This window comes from Halichoerus grypus, chromosome 6, assembly GCF_964656455.1.
Source record: "Halichoerus grypus chromosome 6, mHalGry1.hap1.1, whole genome shotgun sequence".
NCBI lineage: Eukaryota > Metazoa > Chordata > Mammalia > Carnivora > Phocidae > Halichoerus > Halichoerus grypus.
Genome location: NC_135717.1, coordinates 23,737,760 through 23,754,103, shown reverse-complemented (window position 1 = coordinate 23,754,103; position 16,344 = coordinate 23,737,760). Strand labels below are relative to the sequence as shown.

Here is a 16,344-nt window from a genome sequence, read left to right as displayed (position 1 = left end):
CCTGTGGATTAGAAACCTATCTTCACTCATTTGTTGCAGCACTCACGGATCATTCTCTGGCCTAGGACTGATGGGAATAAAAGATGAAGAGGAAAGCACCACCCCAAACATGTGTTCGTGAGTCTGCCCATCATTTTCCCTGTGCTGTTTCTTATCCCTCGTGGGCAGTGGCAGAGAATGTGGTCAGGCTGCAGCCTTTCTATCTAAAGCAGACAGCTTTTGTGGAAATGGTGTACCACTTAAGAAGTTCGGTCCATTTATATGGCATGTACAAATGTTCAATAAATGCCTAAAATTCAAGCATCCTCATCTTAAGACGGTGAGAAGGAAACCAGTTTGTACTTTCTTTATGTCACTGGACTTATACACAGGAAATTTGTAGTAGGTGCTCATTCCATGTAACACTTCTATTAAATGGTATATGTAGGTAAGGAAACCAGGAGGGAGGGACTTTGCTTTGGAGAAAATCCAGCCATTATGCAGGTTGTCAAAGCTGTATCTATGAAGCAAATTTATGTAAGGCAAACTTTTCTCATTGACAGCTGTTATAAAATTGAAGGAAAAAGATAGGCTGAACTGAAAATTTGGCAGGTCCACACACAGGAGAGTGGAAGACTGTGCTTTTTACCAACACTGGAAGCACCCTTCCAATTCCATTTTTAGGAATGCTTCCTTCCCCCACCCTTCAGTGAGATTGCAGTGTCACCCTTCACCAGTAGGTGCCTCCATCATATCGGATCTCCCCCTTAAAACTGAAAGCTTCAAATTCAGTGAAAGCTACTACTCTGCTTTTTTATCAACTCTCAAAATATTAACATTCTGTGTTGGAAAGGACATGGGTACAGGTACATACAACTCTGAAACAGAAATATTTATCTGCCCTCTGGAAAAGATGAACTAATCCAGCATACAATATGTATCATACCAAAACCCTTGTAAATTGCTTCGTACATTAGGATCCAGCAATTCCACTTCTATAGTAGCATACTACAATAATAGTATAGATGCACACAAACATGTATGGAGGAGATACCACAGGGGGAGCCCAATGGAATTCCTGGTAGCCATTTTTTAAAAATTATGTGCGTGTAAATAAAATTTCTAGTAAAAAGAGATCTGCAAGAAGTAGCAGTTGACCTCTGGATACAGACGGACTCTGAATCCTAGCTTCCCTACATATTGTGTGAACTTGAGTACACACCTCACGGGATTGTTGTTGAAGATGTGATTATGCATTCCCAGTATATGTTGTAGGAAATATGGAGGCTTACAGAATAGTGTGTATAGTTTGAGTCCTTTTTCTGTAGATAAAGGTACACAAAGATATGCATAGGCTTGGAACAAAACCTAGAAGGCTGTATGTCAAATGTGGTGGGATCAGAAAATTAGGTGTTACCAAATTGCTTTTGGCTGTTTTGGTTTTAAATCACCATATGTTGCTTTTATAACTAGAATACCTAAAATTAATTCTCAAGGTTGGGCATTTGAGGCAGTGTTTAACCATTTAACTTCTGTAAGAGCCAGCCCTATGTAAAAGTTGGGAACCAGGAGCCAGAACTGAAGAGCTTGATTTAGGATCAAGACACTGCAACTTGAAGCTCCCTTGTGAAGTGGAAAGTTCCCCAGGCATACATACAGTGAAGGCCCTGAGAATATCTTGAAACTGACAATGTTACTGGATTCTTTCCCCACCCCCAGCTGAGCTCCAAAGCTGTAAGAGCTTAGCTGCTGTTTACTTCTTGAGACTCCAGTCCTGAGACAAAATAAGTGTCTGCCTTTGAATATGGACAGATCTGGCCTGGCACTTCAGCTCTGCTTCTGGGCAAGCCACTTAATCTCATCTGAGTATATTTTCACAGCTTATAAAATGAGAATTATCTTTTTAAGGATTATTGTGAAAATTCAATAATCCAGGTTGTGGAAAAATGACAGAATAGTGGGCTATATATATAAGGACTTTCCCTCTCTGAGCCTGTTAACTCACTTTTAAAATGGGGACATTAGTACCTACTTCATGAGGTTATGAGGATTAAATTAGGGAAAACCCCACATTAAGTGGTCAATAAATAACATTTACTGAGGAGCATCTTCCAAGTGTAGGATCACAGAACAAATTAGGTTCCATGTGCCAAGAATACTGCCTTTGCTCCTAGGAATAGCCAAGGCCATTTCCTTCTCCTGGATGGGAGGTTTCCCAGTGGGCCCCCAACTCCAGAACTCTATACAGAGATGGGCCCAACCATAAGGTCTCTGAGGCCTCAGTCTGCACACTCTGTTCTTTCAGCTGATGCTCCCACCTTTTGGAAGCCAAAGCTGCCAACTTGGCCTCTTGCAAAACACACATTCCATTCATAAGTGCGTTTGTGCATTTTTCCTCCCACACCCTTCTAGGCAGCCAAGGCAGCTGCTGGAGAAGCAGCTTCTCATTTGGGGGAGAAAGGCAACTCCCAAGGGTTTTTACACAACACTTGATTTAGGCTTTGAACATATTACTCCCAATTTTCTGACCTCCTTGCCCACAGTGGAACGGTTTAGTACACTCAGCCATGTTTGTTTTCATTTCTTTTGCCCCTTTTGTAAATAACCTCTTCCCTATTATAAAGAAAACCAATTAATGGAAACTTGAAAAATCCAAAAAAGGTAAAATCACTTCTAATGCCACCACTCAGAGTCAACAACTGCCACTATTTCAGTCTTCTATCATACTTTTTACATCATTCAAAAGCAGATTTTTTAATAGCTGCATAGTATTCAACATGTTGATGTGTGTCATAATTTCTAAAACAGTCCCCTGTTGTTGACACCGAAGTTTTCCCCAGCCAATTATATCCTTGCACATACATCTTTGATAAATGATATTTGTTAAGGAAAAATTCCTAGAAGTGAAATTGGGTTAAGGAGTATGAACACCTAAGGTTGTTTTAATTCCACAGAAGTTTTTACTGTGTTAGCTAGCGTGGACTTGTTTCAAATCTTTGCTAATGTGGTAAGTTAAAAAAAACTTTCCATTACATAAATAGATATAATTTCTATTTATTTAAATATCCTGTAGATTGGCATTTATTTTTTTCAGAAGCTTTTTGGCCAGTTTTTCTTTAAGGTCTCCTTATGGATTAAGTACAGTGTCCATCTATTGATTACTGCAAAAATGTTTCTAGTTTTTTATTTTAAGGTAGTTTTAGAAGTCTTACGATTTCTTCTATTTGCTCTTGTACTTAGAAAGTCTTGATTGATCCCGAGATCAATTTAATAGCCACTGACAAGTAATATATGGGGGTTTTTTGGGGGGGGGAGGGCTTGTTTTTTAAGTAGGCTCCATGCCCAGTGTGGAGCCCAGCACAGGGCTTGAACTCAGAACTATGCAATCGAGACCTGAGCTGAGATCAAGTCTCACGCTTAACCCACTGAGCCACCCAGGCACCCCTATATGTTTTTTTAAAATAATTTAATTTTTACACGTAAGCCTTTATTCCTCCTGGAATTCATTTTGGTATATGGCAACTTTTCCCCAAATATTTAGAATTTTACCCGTTTACTTATCTTTACTTACCCAATCAAGGAGAATGTGTCCTTTACTATGTAAGTCCATATACACAAGAGCCTGAGCGTTTTCTTCTGTCTTGTCTTATACTAGGTACCATACCATTTTGTAGCTCTTTATTTTAATATACTAGCAATTTCAGCAGCACCACCCCAGATAAACACAGGGCCATGGAGAGTCCCCATCAGCATGGATTATAAAACCCTATAGTCAGGTGCTTTGCTGTTGACTGCATTGTTGCCATATTCCACTAGGACTTTTTCAGCACCCCTAAGGCAAGAGAATCAAGGTTGGAACATTACAGAGGAAGAACATTAAGCCCAGGGAAGAGCGTTATGGCTTTCATAACACAGGGCCTCCTGAGAAGTCACAACAAAGGAAAGGAAATGGAGAGGTTAGGCTGGCTCCCTTACCTCTCCTTCCCCAAGACTAACCCTTTGGACCTAGTTCACAACCCAGAGCTAAAATGGGATTTCCAGAGCCAGCCCAGTCATGTGCTTTTGGCAACTGGGTTTGAGAAGAGAGAGGATGCCAGTGCTGAGGTGACTCTTCTGTACTTCTCTGAACCCTCAGCACTACCTCCTGTAAGTCTTTTCTGCTAGAAAACATCATCCATTCTACATGCAGTTAAGCTCATCTCTGGTGTGAAGACGTTGCTTGCCCCTCATCTAATCAAACTGGATTTTAGCCATATATAATCTGTACAACACCACATCAACACTTGGAATAGCTCCAGGCTCTACACAAGCACCCAAATCAGTATCTTTCACTTTCTAATTTTCCAAACCTCTATTTGTTAAGGCCCTGGCTGGGCTCAAGTCAGAAAGGCCCAAGCACAGAAGACACAAGCCCCAAGAGCCAACTGGGTTATAAGTACCTGTTTTGGAGACAGACTTTTTAAGTGAGAAAAAAATGTAACCTCCTCCCACCCCCCACCCCATTTCCTTCCAGCCTTCATCTGATGCTAACCTTGGTAATAAGGGAAGAAGAGAAAAGAAAAAAAAATTCCAGTTCATTGAGGAAAACTTTCAACCTTCTCCCTAGCTAAAGGATGTAGCCATGACTCCCAAGTCCTTTCCAACTGAAAGGAAAAATAAAAGCACATCTAGTCCCACCACTGTACTTACTTATTTTTAGGAGATACCAACATGAGGCTGGAAATCTTTGGGAAGGTCATTAGGGCCTCCATCAAAGAAGTGAGTAAGATGGCTGGCCAATAGCTTTCCTGAATATAAACAATAACAAGACAGAAAATACAATGAAAGGAAGCTAAGGGTCATAACTGGTCTACCATAATCAGACTTCTAGGATGTAAGAGCCAAATAGAGCCATCAGGGATCATGTTAGTCTAAGCCCCCCACCCCCACCCCCATTTTGGCACAGAGGGAAGTTAAGCCCCTAGGAGGAACAGTGACCTGAAAGGTCCTGTGTGACCATGCCAACCCCCATCTCTTCCTCTCTGGATTCCTTGCATTACTCACCTGACATCCTTTTGGAAACCTTAAACTTACGTGATTTAGGTGCTTTTTAAAGGCTTTTAAATCCTAACCCTCTGATGGAATTAAGTCTCTTGATTTTACGGATGAGTAAGGAAACTCGGAATTTCACTAACTTGCCAAAGGTCACACAGCAGTGGCACTTGACAGTTTCAGCTTGTCTCCTTTGCCTTAATCACTGCCAACCTGATGTAGGAGCCATCCATTAGCACAGTGCTCAAATTCACTTTTTGTTCCTCATGGGAATCCACATCAGTTGCTACAATAAGACTATATAGGTAGTGGCCCTCTGAGGACTCATTTGCTTTTTGCCTACAAGTATTAGGACCCCAAAGGCCATTAAGTTGGTGAGTGGGAAGTCAACATCCATGTTTGAAGTCTGAGGATCCTGTACCATCTGGATTATTTTCCAAAGCATAGGAACTGCTATCCAGTATCACGTTGGAAGAGGCTCCCGACGGATAAATCTCACCCCAGAATAAAGTCACTGGTTTGGTTTTTTAGTGTTCTTTTTTTTTTCTCTCAATAGTCAAGTAAACAAATTTATTAAATCCAACAGCAGGTAACCTTCCAAATAAAAAAAAACATCAAAAGAAAAATGTAGACAAAGACAAAAGTGTGTGTAACAAGTTAATAAAAATATTCAAGGGGCCATTTGGAGAGTGCAACAGTGCAGAGAATACAAACAAAAGTATTGACCTTTGTCAACAAGTTTGTACAACCTCAAGAAACAGACACACTGGTCAGAAACCAAGAGGAATCCACAAAGGTGGAGGGTCACATGAGCAGTGGACTCATCACCTCAGTGGGTTAAGGCAGGGTATCTGTAGGACCAATTCATCCAAGCCCCCATTTGCCTATTGTTTCAAGTTCCCCTTTGAAACCTAGAATCATATTCATTAGTGCAACAGGTAAGAGCAATTAATTACAGACTCGGGGCTGGGGACCAGAATCAGAGGGAAGACACTTCTCCCAGAATAAATTGGGGGGTGGGGGGAGAGACACAGCATCTTCTGAATGGCTTCCTTTGGCAATATCCAAGAGTATGTTGTAGTAAGTAGTAAAAAGGGAAGGTGGGTGGTAGAAGAAGGTGTATCCGTGAAAGCAGGCTTAGTTTCCAAGAGGAATAGGGAGGATGTGAGGCCCCAGGACCTGAATCAGAAGCAGAACCTGATGGTTACTCAAAGCTATTTGAATCATCTTGGCTTCTGCAACCAGTGCTCAAGCGTAACTCTTTTTCAATAAGGAAAAATACCTGCAGATCCTCACTAAAACACGGCCCCCAGTCCAGGTTAAACTGGATATATGCTATAATTACAGCTAACTATAGAAATAAACTCTGAAAGGGGGTGGGTGGGAACCCCCTCTAGGATTCAGAAAACAGATTATGGAGTAGGAGGAGGATCAATGAGATATGTCCTCAAATGAGTCCCAATTAACACACTTTAATAACCTTTAATAGTCCTTTCGGCTGTTAAACAAGTTTCTGCTAGAGTCCCCGCAAAGGAAGACCTTTGTCAGTTACCAAGATTTTTCAAGTCCCCACCCCACCCCCCACCAAGGGAAGACCTTTGTCAGTTACCAAGATGTTCAAGTCATCACTAAGCAAACCTTAAGAGACAAGAAGAATGCAAAGCAGGCAGCTAAAACAAAACAAACCTAGCAGCAGCTTCTCTCCAGCCCTTGTAATTGTATAATTGGGTCTACTCCTGGGCTTCACTACACTCAAGACTTGTCTTTAAATATGGCAAACCAGTCCTAAATACAGATGTTTTGGTTTTTAAACTTTCAGACCCAAGTCCTTATCCCAGTCATTTCCTACCGTTGTTTGATGGAGTTCGGCAGAGTACAGCACTTGAGGCCATCACATGAACCATGGAGTTCCACACCCTGCAGGCTCCAGCACTGAGGCCTGAATTTTGGCACCAGCCTCTGGGAGATCAGAACTGTATCAAAGATTGACTAAAACTCTGGCTTAATCCCTTCTTCCTTTCCAAGAAGGCTAGTTTGTGCCTTCCTTAGGGAAGTTTAATACTGAAAACACTGCCTTGTACATTTCCAATTGGATTTCTTTGGGCCTCTGGGCTTGGGTGAAATTTGGATCTTCACCCAGCTCTTAATTTTTCTTATCAGAAGAGTAGGTAAGAGAGTCTTGGACCCAACTTACACATGTGGGCACACTGGCACAGATGAGGGAAAACTGTTGAGGCATCCAGCTGAAGCATAGCAAAGTGTCATTGCAGGAGGTGGGGTTAATGATACATTCAAATATGGCAGGGATGGGGGAAGAGCATTTCAATGAAGCAACACTTCATCTCATACAGCTTTCTAATCCCTAAAGAAACACCACAAACTCAAAGCCATTTGCCAAAAACCAAGCATTTCCCAATACATATTCAATTTCTTGTAGTCACCCTCAGATATTTGCCTATTTTCAAAATAGCATCCACATCCTGCCCCTCTTCACACCACCCTGATATTACATTGTTAAAGTGAGGAGCACGTTGGCTTACCTGAGGGGCATGGATTTGGCCTCTTCCACACAACTACTGCTCATTTAACAGCAAACCTATTTCTAGGTTAAAAGGAACAGGGACCTTTCATTTCCCAATAGTGTGACTACAAACCCTATGCACACCCCACCTTTGATCCCTTTGCAAAAAAAAACTGCTTTTCCTGTGGTCAAGTCAAACACTGGCCCAGAGCCACTACAGAAGCTTGGAATTCCTTGCATCAGGAACGCCAACCTGGATAGAATCTGTAAGTCCTTCCCTAACTGCTCCCTTTTCTGGGTTTCTCAATTGCATTTCTGTAACAAAAAGGTCATGAAAAATATAACCAAAAATAATTTAGTGGTTCTTTTTGTGGGGAGGTGGAATAGTTAACAAAATCCACCCATTCTAGCACACCTAATGCATGGAATGCCACCTTGTAGGCTGGGGAAGGAATCCAGTTCCTCCAGAGTCCTCAGGATCCTCGGTGCCTCCCTCTTTTGTGCACTTCTCTCCTTATACCCTCGTAATTAAGACAGAAGGGAGCCTTACCTGGCTAGGAGCAGCCCACCTTTTCCCTTTTTCAACCTCTACCCAGTCTAGAATCAGGAAAAACTAGGGGTTGCAGGACTGGTTAAATGAGAAGGCAGTCTCTCTTAAGACCTCAGTCTGGGCACCCTGACTACAGTTGAGCCCACAGAACCCGCTGGGGCCCCTAGAAACTCTCTTTATACAAGGAGCTTGTGTCTTAGGCTAGAACAAAGCCAGACATCTGGCCTGAGACCCTCTTCAGCTTTCCAGCAGTACTGCTACCTTGCTGTGGCTGATTTTAAAGTTTCCCTTCTGCCCCTCTAGAAGGGGCAACTGCCAGTTTAGGATCTTAAAGAAAAAAATCAAACTCCACAAGTATGTTTCCTATGTCATTGTCAGTCTTGGAAAAACATCGACTGCAGAAACTCCTTAAGTAATCATCTTTAGAAAGATGGGAGCCTGGAGCCATAAGGCTCCTCCTAATAAAGGAACTCAAAATAAGCAATTCCTGCCCAGGCTGAGAAACATACCTGGGAGGCAGATGGAAGTAGTTAGGGAAGAAAACTCCAAATGTTTAATAGACAAACTCTCATTACCTCAAGAGTATAAATATTTTATAGGTTTTTATTTAAAAGATTCCCTTTTCAATCTGTTCCAAAGTGTTGGGAGCTGAACTGTACAAGTTCCTGCCACCCACCCTTCCAGTACAGTGTTTTGAGGACATGTTTTTTTAGATGGAAAAATAACAAGAGGACCCTCTACTGAAACCAGGTAGGACCAGAGTCAGCTCCTGTGTGGCAGTTTGGCCAAAGCTGGCCTTATGGAGCAAGCACGCAGAGGAGTCTGGGGAACTGGGCCTCCCTCTTGTGAGGAAAGGACTGAGAAAATTCATCCTCTCTTTAGTGAAGATGGTCCAAATTCATATGCAAAAGCCTCCATTTATGACGTTCCCTGGCACTCTTCTTATGCTTTATATATTGAAGGCAGCTCCCTCTTTTATGGCCAGTTTTAGCAGGCAAAGAAACAAAGGAATATAGATACATATATGTGTATATATATATTTTATATAGGTAAAATATATACATATCTTATATATGTATATATACATATTTGGGGGTAGGGGAAGGAGAGGAGGGTCATGTAAACCTAAACAGTCATCACATTACCCCAAATGAGCCTGACATTAACAAAGAAGATAATAAATAACTCCTGGGGGTTAAGTGACAACATGGGTGCAGCAAGAAGGGAAAGGGCACACGTTTAACTATTAAATACACTTCTATATTTGTTTGGCAGAGTTCAGGCCAGTCCCAGGCTTCTGCCCTTGCCAGACAAGTAAGCTGATGATACTCAAAAAAACTTTAAAGAAAAAAAAAAAAATTCAAGCAGAGCTCCATACCACAGTTTTCCTTCAAGTCAGCTGGCCGGCAGGCACAGTTTTCCGACCACCAGGAACAGAAACTTTGGCTCCAAGGCAAATGAAAAAAAAAACAAAACAAAAGTATTTTCACTTACAACATGAAAATACAGAAAATTCATCAAAAAAAGAAAACTATCAAAGTCTACTTCCAGCAAAACTGAGGTAGCACTGCTTTCTCTGCATTCAATGCTTAAGTGGTTCTCAGTACTATGTGTTCTAAAAAAACAAAAAAACTGCTCACTTGACTGACAGGTGCAGCATGTTGATGGATGAACTCAACATGAAATGCAATAGGTCAAAGAAGGAATGAGCAAGAAGTGAAGAAAATAAGGGTTTCGGATAAATTAGCTTAAAAGGGGGTCGTCACCAGACAACAAATGCTCTTGGCTGGCCGTGGCTCTCCAAGAGCTTTAAATCGCCTGGGAATTAATGCAATATGGTTAACAGTTAACACTGCTATTCAATTCTGTGTAAATCTTTTAAAATAATTATTACAACCTAAATTCAACCTTGTAAACAGCACTACACACAGTACAGACCTGCCCTGGAAAACAGAATATGCAAAACTGAGATCTGGCACTGTATCATCTTGTAATGTTAATTCAACCTAACCGTCCCATTCCCCCCTCCCTGCTCTATGCCCTCCCCCACAAAAAAATCTAATTTGTGCAAGAAATGGCAGGCTTATTCTATCTGAAGGCTTAAAAAAAAAAAAAAAAAAAAATGTAGCCAGGTTCAAATATTTTGGGGGACCCCCCAAAAAGAAATAACCAAAATAACCAAAAAGTGAAGAAAGTGCCTAAAACATGATACAGCATTTTAGAGCCCTTTCAGATACAAGGCAGAGAAAGGTGTAAAGTAGAAAATATCTGGATCTTCAGTAATTTCCAGAAAGGTCCAATTACTCGGTTGGCTGCAGGGCAGCAGGCAGACCCTTGCTGCTACTGCTGCTCCTGGGCTAGAGCCACTAAGTCTGCTCCCCGGGACACAAGCCCTCGGGCCCTGAGCTGCGTGCACCTCTCCCTTCCCCTTCTCTTTTCCTTCGCTCCATTTCCCACTCCACAAAGGTGTCGAAGAGACTTGGCCAGGCCTCATCTTCACTGTAGTTGCTGAGGTCAGGCCCAATCACCTGAGTGAAGTTAAGGAACATGTTCCAAGTGTCCCGGGAGATGCCCTTGATCCCCGAGGGGTTCTCAGTTAGGAAGTTTAGCCACTGGTCCAATACTGGAGGGTTGTTCTGGGTAAAGACTAGTTTCCACAGGGCAATGGCTATTTCCCGATGCAGTGACCGCTGCCCTTCTTCAGAGTCCAGACCAAACTGAAATGTAAACCGGTAGAGATCCTTGAATTTATCCTCTTGTTTGGCTTCCGTTAAGAGGCTAGGGAACCGTGCACAGATCCCATCAATGCTGTCTGCACTTATTGCTTTGCAGCCATCAAAAAACTCCTTCCTGCAACAGGAAGGAGGGGGCACAATTAATATTTGTAAACAATACCATCTGCTGAGAGGCAATATAGCAAAGTAAGTTAAGAGCATGGCTTTGAGGCTGGACGGCCTGCATCTGAATTCCAACTCCTCCACTAATGAGTCCTATTTCTTCATCTGTCAAATGGTGAGAACACCACCTTACTTCATAGGGTTTTGGTGAGGACTAAACACGTTAATGTGTGTCAACTGCTTCTAACAGTGTCTGGCACATGGTAGGCAGCTGATGGTGGTTGGTTCATTCACTTATTCATCCTTCCAAAGCGAAACTCCAGTCTCTCCTGCTCGATGCCCTATTTCCCATTCTGCAACAGTGATTAAGCCGCAGACTCCCCTCCCAGACGGGGAGTCTTCCTGCTTTCCTTTTGATTCTCTATGGGTTGTTTGTTTTTGGAATACTTTTGGTGACTGCCAAGGGAGATCTTTGGAGCCAAAGATTCTGGATAAACCTGGCTAACTCTGCCACCAGAGATCAAAGTTCTGTTATTAAAAAACAAAAACTGCATATGTATTTTTAACATCTACATAACACTTTGAGGTTACAACATAGTCTCTCACTGATGATCATCTCAGAGACTGCTTTTCAGCTGAACATACAAGGCATCTGAAGTCTGTCGGGCAACCTACCGGGGGGTGGGGGGAGGGTCTCAAAGCCAATTCTTATTTATAAGCCGGTGCTCTGCAAACCACACCTTGGGGTGACCTTGCCACCCCCTCCCCACAAACAACCTCTGCAGGCCGCAGGGCCGAGGTGATGTGCACGTGCGCTGACGGAGGCGCTCCCTGGACCGGCGCGCACAGTGCCTGGCACATGACAGGTGTAGATAAATATCAAGTGGGTGAGGGAGTGAGGGAATCGACAAGTAACGGAGCAGAAGCAAAGAGAAAGGTCCGAAACGGCAGTGGGACTGGGCAGCAGCGTCCGGCCCCGGGGCGTCACGTGGGTTATTCCTTAACTTCAGGCCAAGACGGTCGTTACTGGTCAAAAAAAGAAAGACTTACCCAAAACCCTAAGAAGCCAACCCAGTTCTCCCCCAGCTGGGCCCCACTGCCCAGGAGTGCACGCGTCCTCCTCCGCTCACCTGGTGACATGACGTATTTGTGACTAACCTGGTGAATTTGCACATGGTGGCAGCCTGGAACTTCCAAGCCAAGAGCAGCACTCGAAATTCCGTGGGGTCAACACACAAGTCATTGCAAAAGCGCTCCATGCCTTCCTCCAAAATTGCATCCTCCCGCTCATCCTTGTAGCGCCTGAACAGTTCTTCCAGCCTCTGCAGGGAAGACTCCTCGGTGTCAGACTTGGGCTCCCTCCCAGCATCTCCAGAGGACGTCGGCAGCTGCCAGGGCTCGGCAGCGGCCTCTGCCTTCTTGGTCCCATTGACGAGGATATCCCCCCCTGGCTTGCCACAGGCCGGTGGCTGTTCCTCGCGGTGGCCTGCGCTCCGCCTGCTGTGTGGCTTGCCGCCGGGGTCACGGTCTCCGTTCTTGCTGCCCAGGGTCGATGAGGGATTCTTGCACTTGGTGACGCACTGGCCCATGGTGCTGGTGGCCTGGCCTCTAGAGTGGCCCCCTCTGGATCAGATGCCCTCGCTGCCACTGGCCCATGTGCCTCAACATGCCATCAGCCAGAGGAGCCAGCCAACCTAGAAGAAAATTACAGAGCAGTTACCACTGGACAGGGAGACAGGCATTCGCAAGCTCCATTCCCTTCCCCTGCGGGGCGCTGCGGCCTGGGCCACCACTCTATTTCCGTGAGCCAACCATGAACCAGGGGAGATACCCAGAGTCCATCACCACTTCCCCCCGTAAGCTCTACACCTTCACGCTGGAAATGCAGGGTTAGGACACATACAGAGAACCAATAAGAAAATTCCTAAAATTCTTAAGGTAACACAGGTTACAAAGAGGTTGATTCATGTGCAGAACGCATCAAGGAAGACTACAGTTTTGCCAGAAATATTCCAGAGGAAATCTGTCTTGCCAACTTGCCATCACATAAGAAAGTTATTTGGTCCTGGGTTAAGCCAGAAGGTGCAAATAAAAAGTTCATTTTCTAGTCTCTCGTGTCAAAATCCTCAGATTTTCTTTTTAAGTGGGATGAGTAGGGAGAAAGGGAGGCCACATTTAAGACGACTATACAGTTTCATAATGGCCTAAAGATGAGGTAAAGGATTTGTGGAGTCAAGACTACAAGCAATGTCCTAGCCAAACAGCAAAGTAAAATTTGTCTCTGATCTCTTCAAATTCCTTTCTGGAACTCCCCCACACAACAGTAGGTGAAATGCCCTTTCTCCACCCTTCCTCTGCCCACCCACAGGAGCCAAACACCAACCACGGTTCCCGGTCCTCCGGTTTCTTTTTCTCCCCCTACCAGGTCCTCTGCGAGGCTGCAGGAAGAGTACAAGCCAAGTCCACACTAAACAAGAAGGTCCTACAAGGCCTGCAAGCTCAGTCCTCCAAGGGGGTGTTCTCCACCTTAAAAGAAGGGCTGATTTATCCACATATCTCTAAATGGTAGGATAACTGCTAGATAAAAAAGAAAAGTCTACACAGATATCTTACAAACTCATCATGGTGGTTTATTTATTACTTATGCTATTTAAAAGTGTTTTTTAAAGAATTGCTAGAAATTTCCTGGCCAGGGGTGAGGTGATTTCTCTGCAACCTCTGTCTTCTCAGGACTTTATTCTTAACTTCAACTAATCCACGAGAAGCTCCAGCTACAACTTAGTACCCGTAAAATTCTACCTGCTGCCATTAACTGCAGCCACCAAAATTACAATGTTAAGAGAACTTGAGACCAGGAGCCAGAAGTACAGCAGGTAAAGGGACCAAAATCAAGGTCAGTCCCATGCCTCTCCAGCTCTAGAAGAAGCTTTCATGGCCCTTTGTGATCCAAATCCAAAGCTCTTAGGAGACGGGCAGAAGGGTGCTTTTTATAAAGGTTGGACCTTTACACTTTACCTAAAGAACTTTCATTTCCTCCAAACGGTGCCTGGATAAATTTGGGGTTATCTTCAAAAGGAATCCTATGGGTAAATTCTGAGTGTACAAGTTTAAAATGACGACCAGAATCATTCTTATAACTTATCGGAGATTCATCGTATCAGGGTGTGTCCTATTCTCCACCCTCAGAGAGTAAGTGACAGAAAGACATGCCCATACATGCCCTCAAAAGACTTGCAGTTCCACTTAGGCTTCAAAAACCAAAACAAAACAACAGCAACAAAAAAAACCCACTGAAACCCTATAAGGGTTTTCTGCTGTGGAAAAAGACAGACCCATGTATGTTTTCTTAAGTCTTTTTATGCTTTAATAGTATAGCGAATAAACCATAAGCACAACCTATTAAAATTTTAAAAGGCAGGGGGTTAATTCTTGGAAGACCAGCATACAAGGAAAGCAACTGTTCGGGCTGAATTATCTCAAAACAAGCAGGACTATACCATGTGGAAGGTCTGGTTTCCAGATTTGTGTTTCTAAAGACTACAGTGCTAAAAGAAACAAAAGGCCCAAACTTACACAAACCCCACATGCTCACAGACTGGCAACTCTAATTCCCAGGCACGCTGACTCACCAGGGTTTGCTGCTCAGCTCCTGCTGCTGAGGGAGGCCCAGGTACCTGGCAGGATAAGAGGATTTCCTGGCCTCCGTCTGACCCACCTACCCCAGGCCACTTACCCCCACCCCCACAGGACAGATGCTTCATTGTACCAGCTTCCTCCAAATCCTGGCGCCAAGGCCTTCAGGTAGGGACAGAACAGATGGGCCTCCCAAAGAGGCCCTAATCCCATTTACCCAAACGGCCCTCCACATAAGAGCATCTTTGATGACCTGACACAGCAGAACCTGAAGGCTTTTAACATGACCAGCAGATGAGAAAAAGGAAGGGAAAATCAATTTGAACAGATAATCAATCAGCTAGTACCAGAAGGTCAGATCTCTTCCTTCCATTCTGGTCCCTTTCTGTGAAATGCCCCCACTCCAGATGAGGGTTGAGGCAAGTGATGATCTCAAGCCAGAAGAAAATATTTTCAGATCCGATGGTGACTACAGCCCCTGATTATTCAATGGCCTCCCTTTTATGTCTACCTCTTTCCCCGGGAAAACAGTTCTGCCCCCAGAGCTTTCCCCAGGCTCAGTCTCACACAAGCCTGGTGTCCCAGGCTGACAGCACTTCAAGTGTTTTAAAGTTGGAAGTCTCCTTGGACTCGCTAGCTGATGGCTAACAGCTAATAATAGCAGTTATCAATTACTGAACACTTGATATCATGCCTGGCACTACGCTAATAAACACTTTATGGACATTAAAACTCAGGTATCCTCACCACAACCCCGTTTGAAGACAGGGAAACTGAGGCACAAAGCAAATCATCCAACATCACACAATGTCTGACTTGAGAAACACACCTTTAGCACTAGGCTAGACTGCCGAGTCCACCTCCAGCAGAGCGCCGAGGGAAAGCCCACCAACGGATGGGTGTCCTGAGCTCCAGAGTCACCACAGCGATCCCAGAACAGCAAGGTTTACCATCAGCCACTGGAAAGAGCACAACACACTGTCTGTGCCCAGTGCTCAGGAAGGGTGTCCTACCCACTGCCCTCTCCCAGCGAGCCCTGCCACCGTGATCCAGGCAGTCATGATGCCCTTGGACTCAGCGTTGCCAGAGATGCCCTAAAGCAGTGCTGTTTCAGTCCATCGGCACGGTTAAACGCTCCGACTCGGAAATCAAAGCTCAACTCTGCCAGTGATTATTGTTGACCCTGATCGAAACCTGTATCTCCTCAACCCGCAAAATGGTATCTGCCTCACAGAGCTGTTGTAAGGATTCCGTCAGGAAATGCAGATAAAGGGTACCTGCCGCACAAGTGGGCCCCCCCGCCCACCTTCCTGGAAACGGCCGAGGACAGCTATCATTATTATTAGCAGCCAAGCAGTAGCTGGTTAGCCTGATGAAAGCCTGAGCTTGTCCCATCTGAAAATGGGCTCGGCTCAGCTTTCCCAGGCCCGGCCAGGACACCTACCCCTGCCTTGAGTCCTGTGCTTGGGTCTTGTTGAAGAACAGTCTCTTGAACCACAGCACTGACCCTGCTCAAATGCACCACTGCCCAGAGCACCTGCAGGAGCGGGTTCTCCATAGGATCAGACTTCCTTGTAACTGATACTGAGTATAATCAGGCTGGGTATTTGCTGTGCTCTAGGGACACCTTGAACCCAGTGGTTTCTCCCTGCCTGGGGCAAGCTTCCAGCCAGTTCCAGACTCCTTTCCCCTTGGTCCTAGCTCTGTAGGTTTAAAAAAGACAGGATTTCTAGCTTGATACTCATTTATACTTTAATGGAGCTGCCTTTCCAGCTGGTCATCCCGGCCGCCTC

At 44.4% G+C, this 16,344-nt stretch overlaps 2 protein-coding genes across 9 annotated transcripts in view; one reads left to right on the top strand and one right to left on the bottom strand.

The window, feature by feature from the left end:
* The window catches only part of REXO5 (RNA exonuclease 5), a 71,056-nt gene that overhangs the window by 40,448 nt on the left and 14,264 nt on the right, over window positions 1–16,344 (top strand). For 3 of the 8 annotated variants that reach the window (XM_036087467.2, XM_036087439.2, XM_036087405.2), the window contains one exon: window positions 40–315. In XM_036087467.2, coding sequence (XP_035943360.1) covers window positions 40–87 — 48 coding nt within the window. In that variant the 3' untranslated portion in view covers window positions 88–315. Of the gene's footprint in view, window positions 1–39; window positions 316–4,492; window positions 5,348–16,344 lie in introns of those variants that run through there. The other 5 variants (XM_036087399.2, XM_078074715.1, XM_078074714.1 and 2 more) reach the window with 3 other exon arrangements.
* Window positions 5,567–16,344, bottom strand: part of DCUN1D3 (defective in cullin neddylation 1 domain containing 3) — a 37,559-nt gene continuing 26,781 nt past the window's right edge. Inside the window, exons 2-3 of the mRNA XM_036087672.2 lie at window positions 12,077–12,612; window positions 5,567–10,931 (exon numbers count right to left, since the gene is read on the bottom strand). Coding sequence (XP_035943565.1) covers window positions 10,448–10,931; window positions 12,077–12,507 — 915 coding nt within the window. The 5' untranslated portion in view covers window positions 12,508–12,612 and the 3' untranslated portion in view covers window positions 5,567–10,447. The remainder of the gene's footprint in view (window positions 10,932–12,076; window positions 12,613–16,344) is intronic.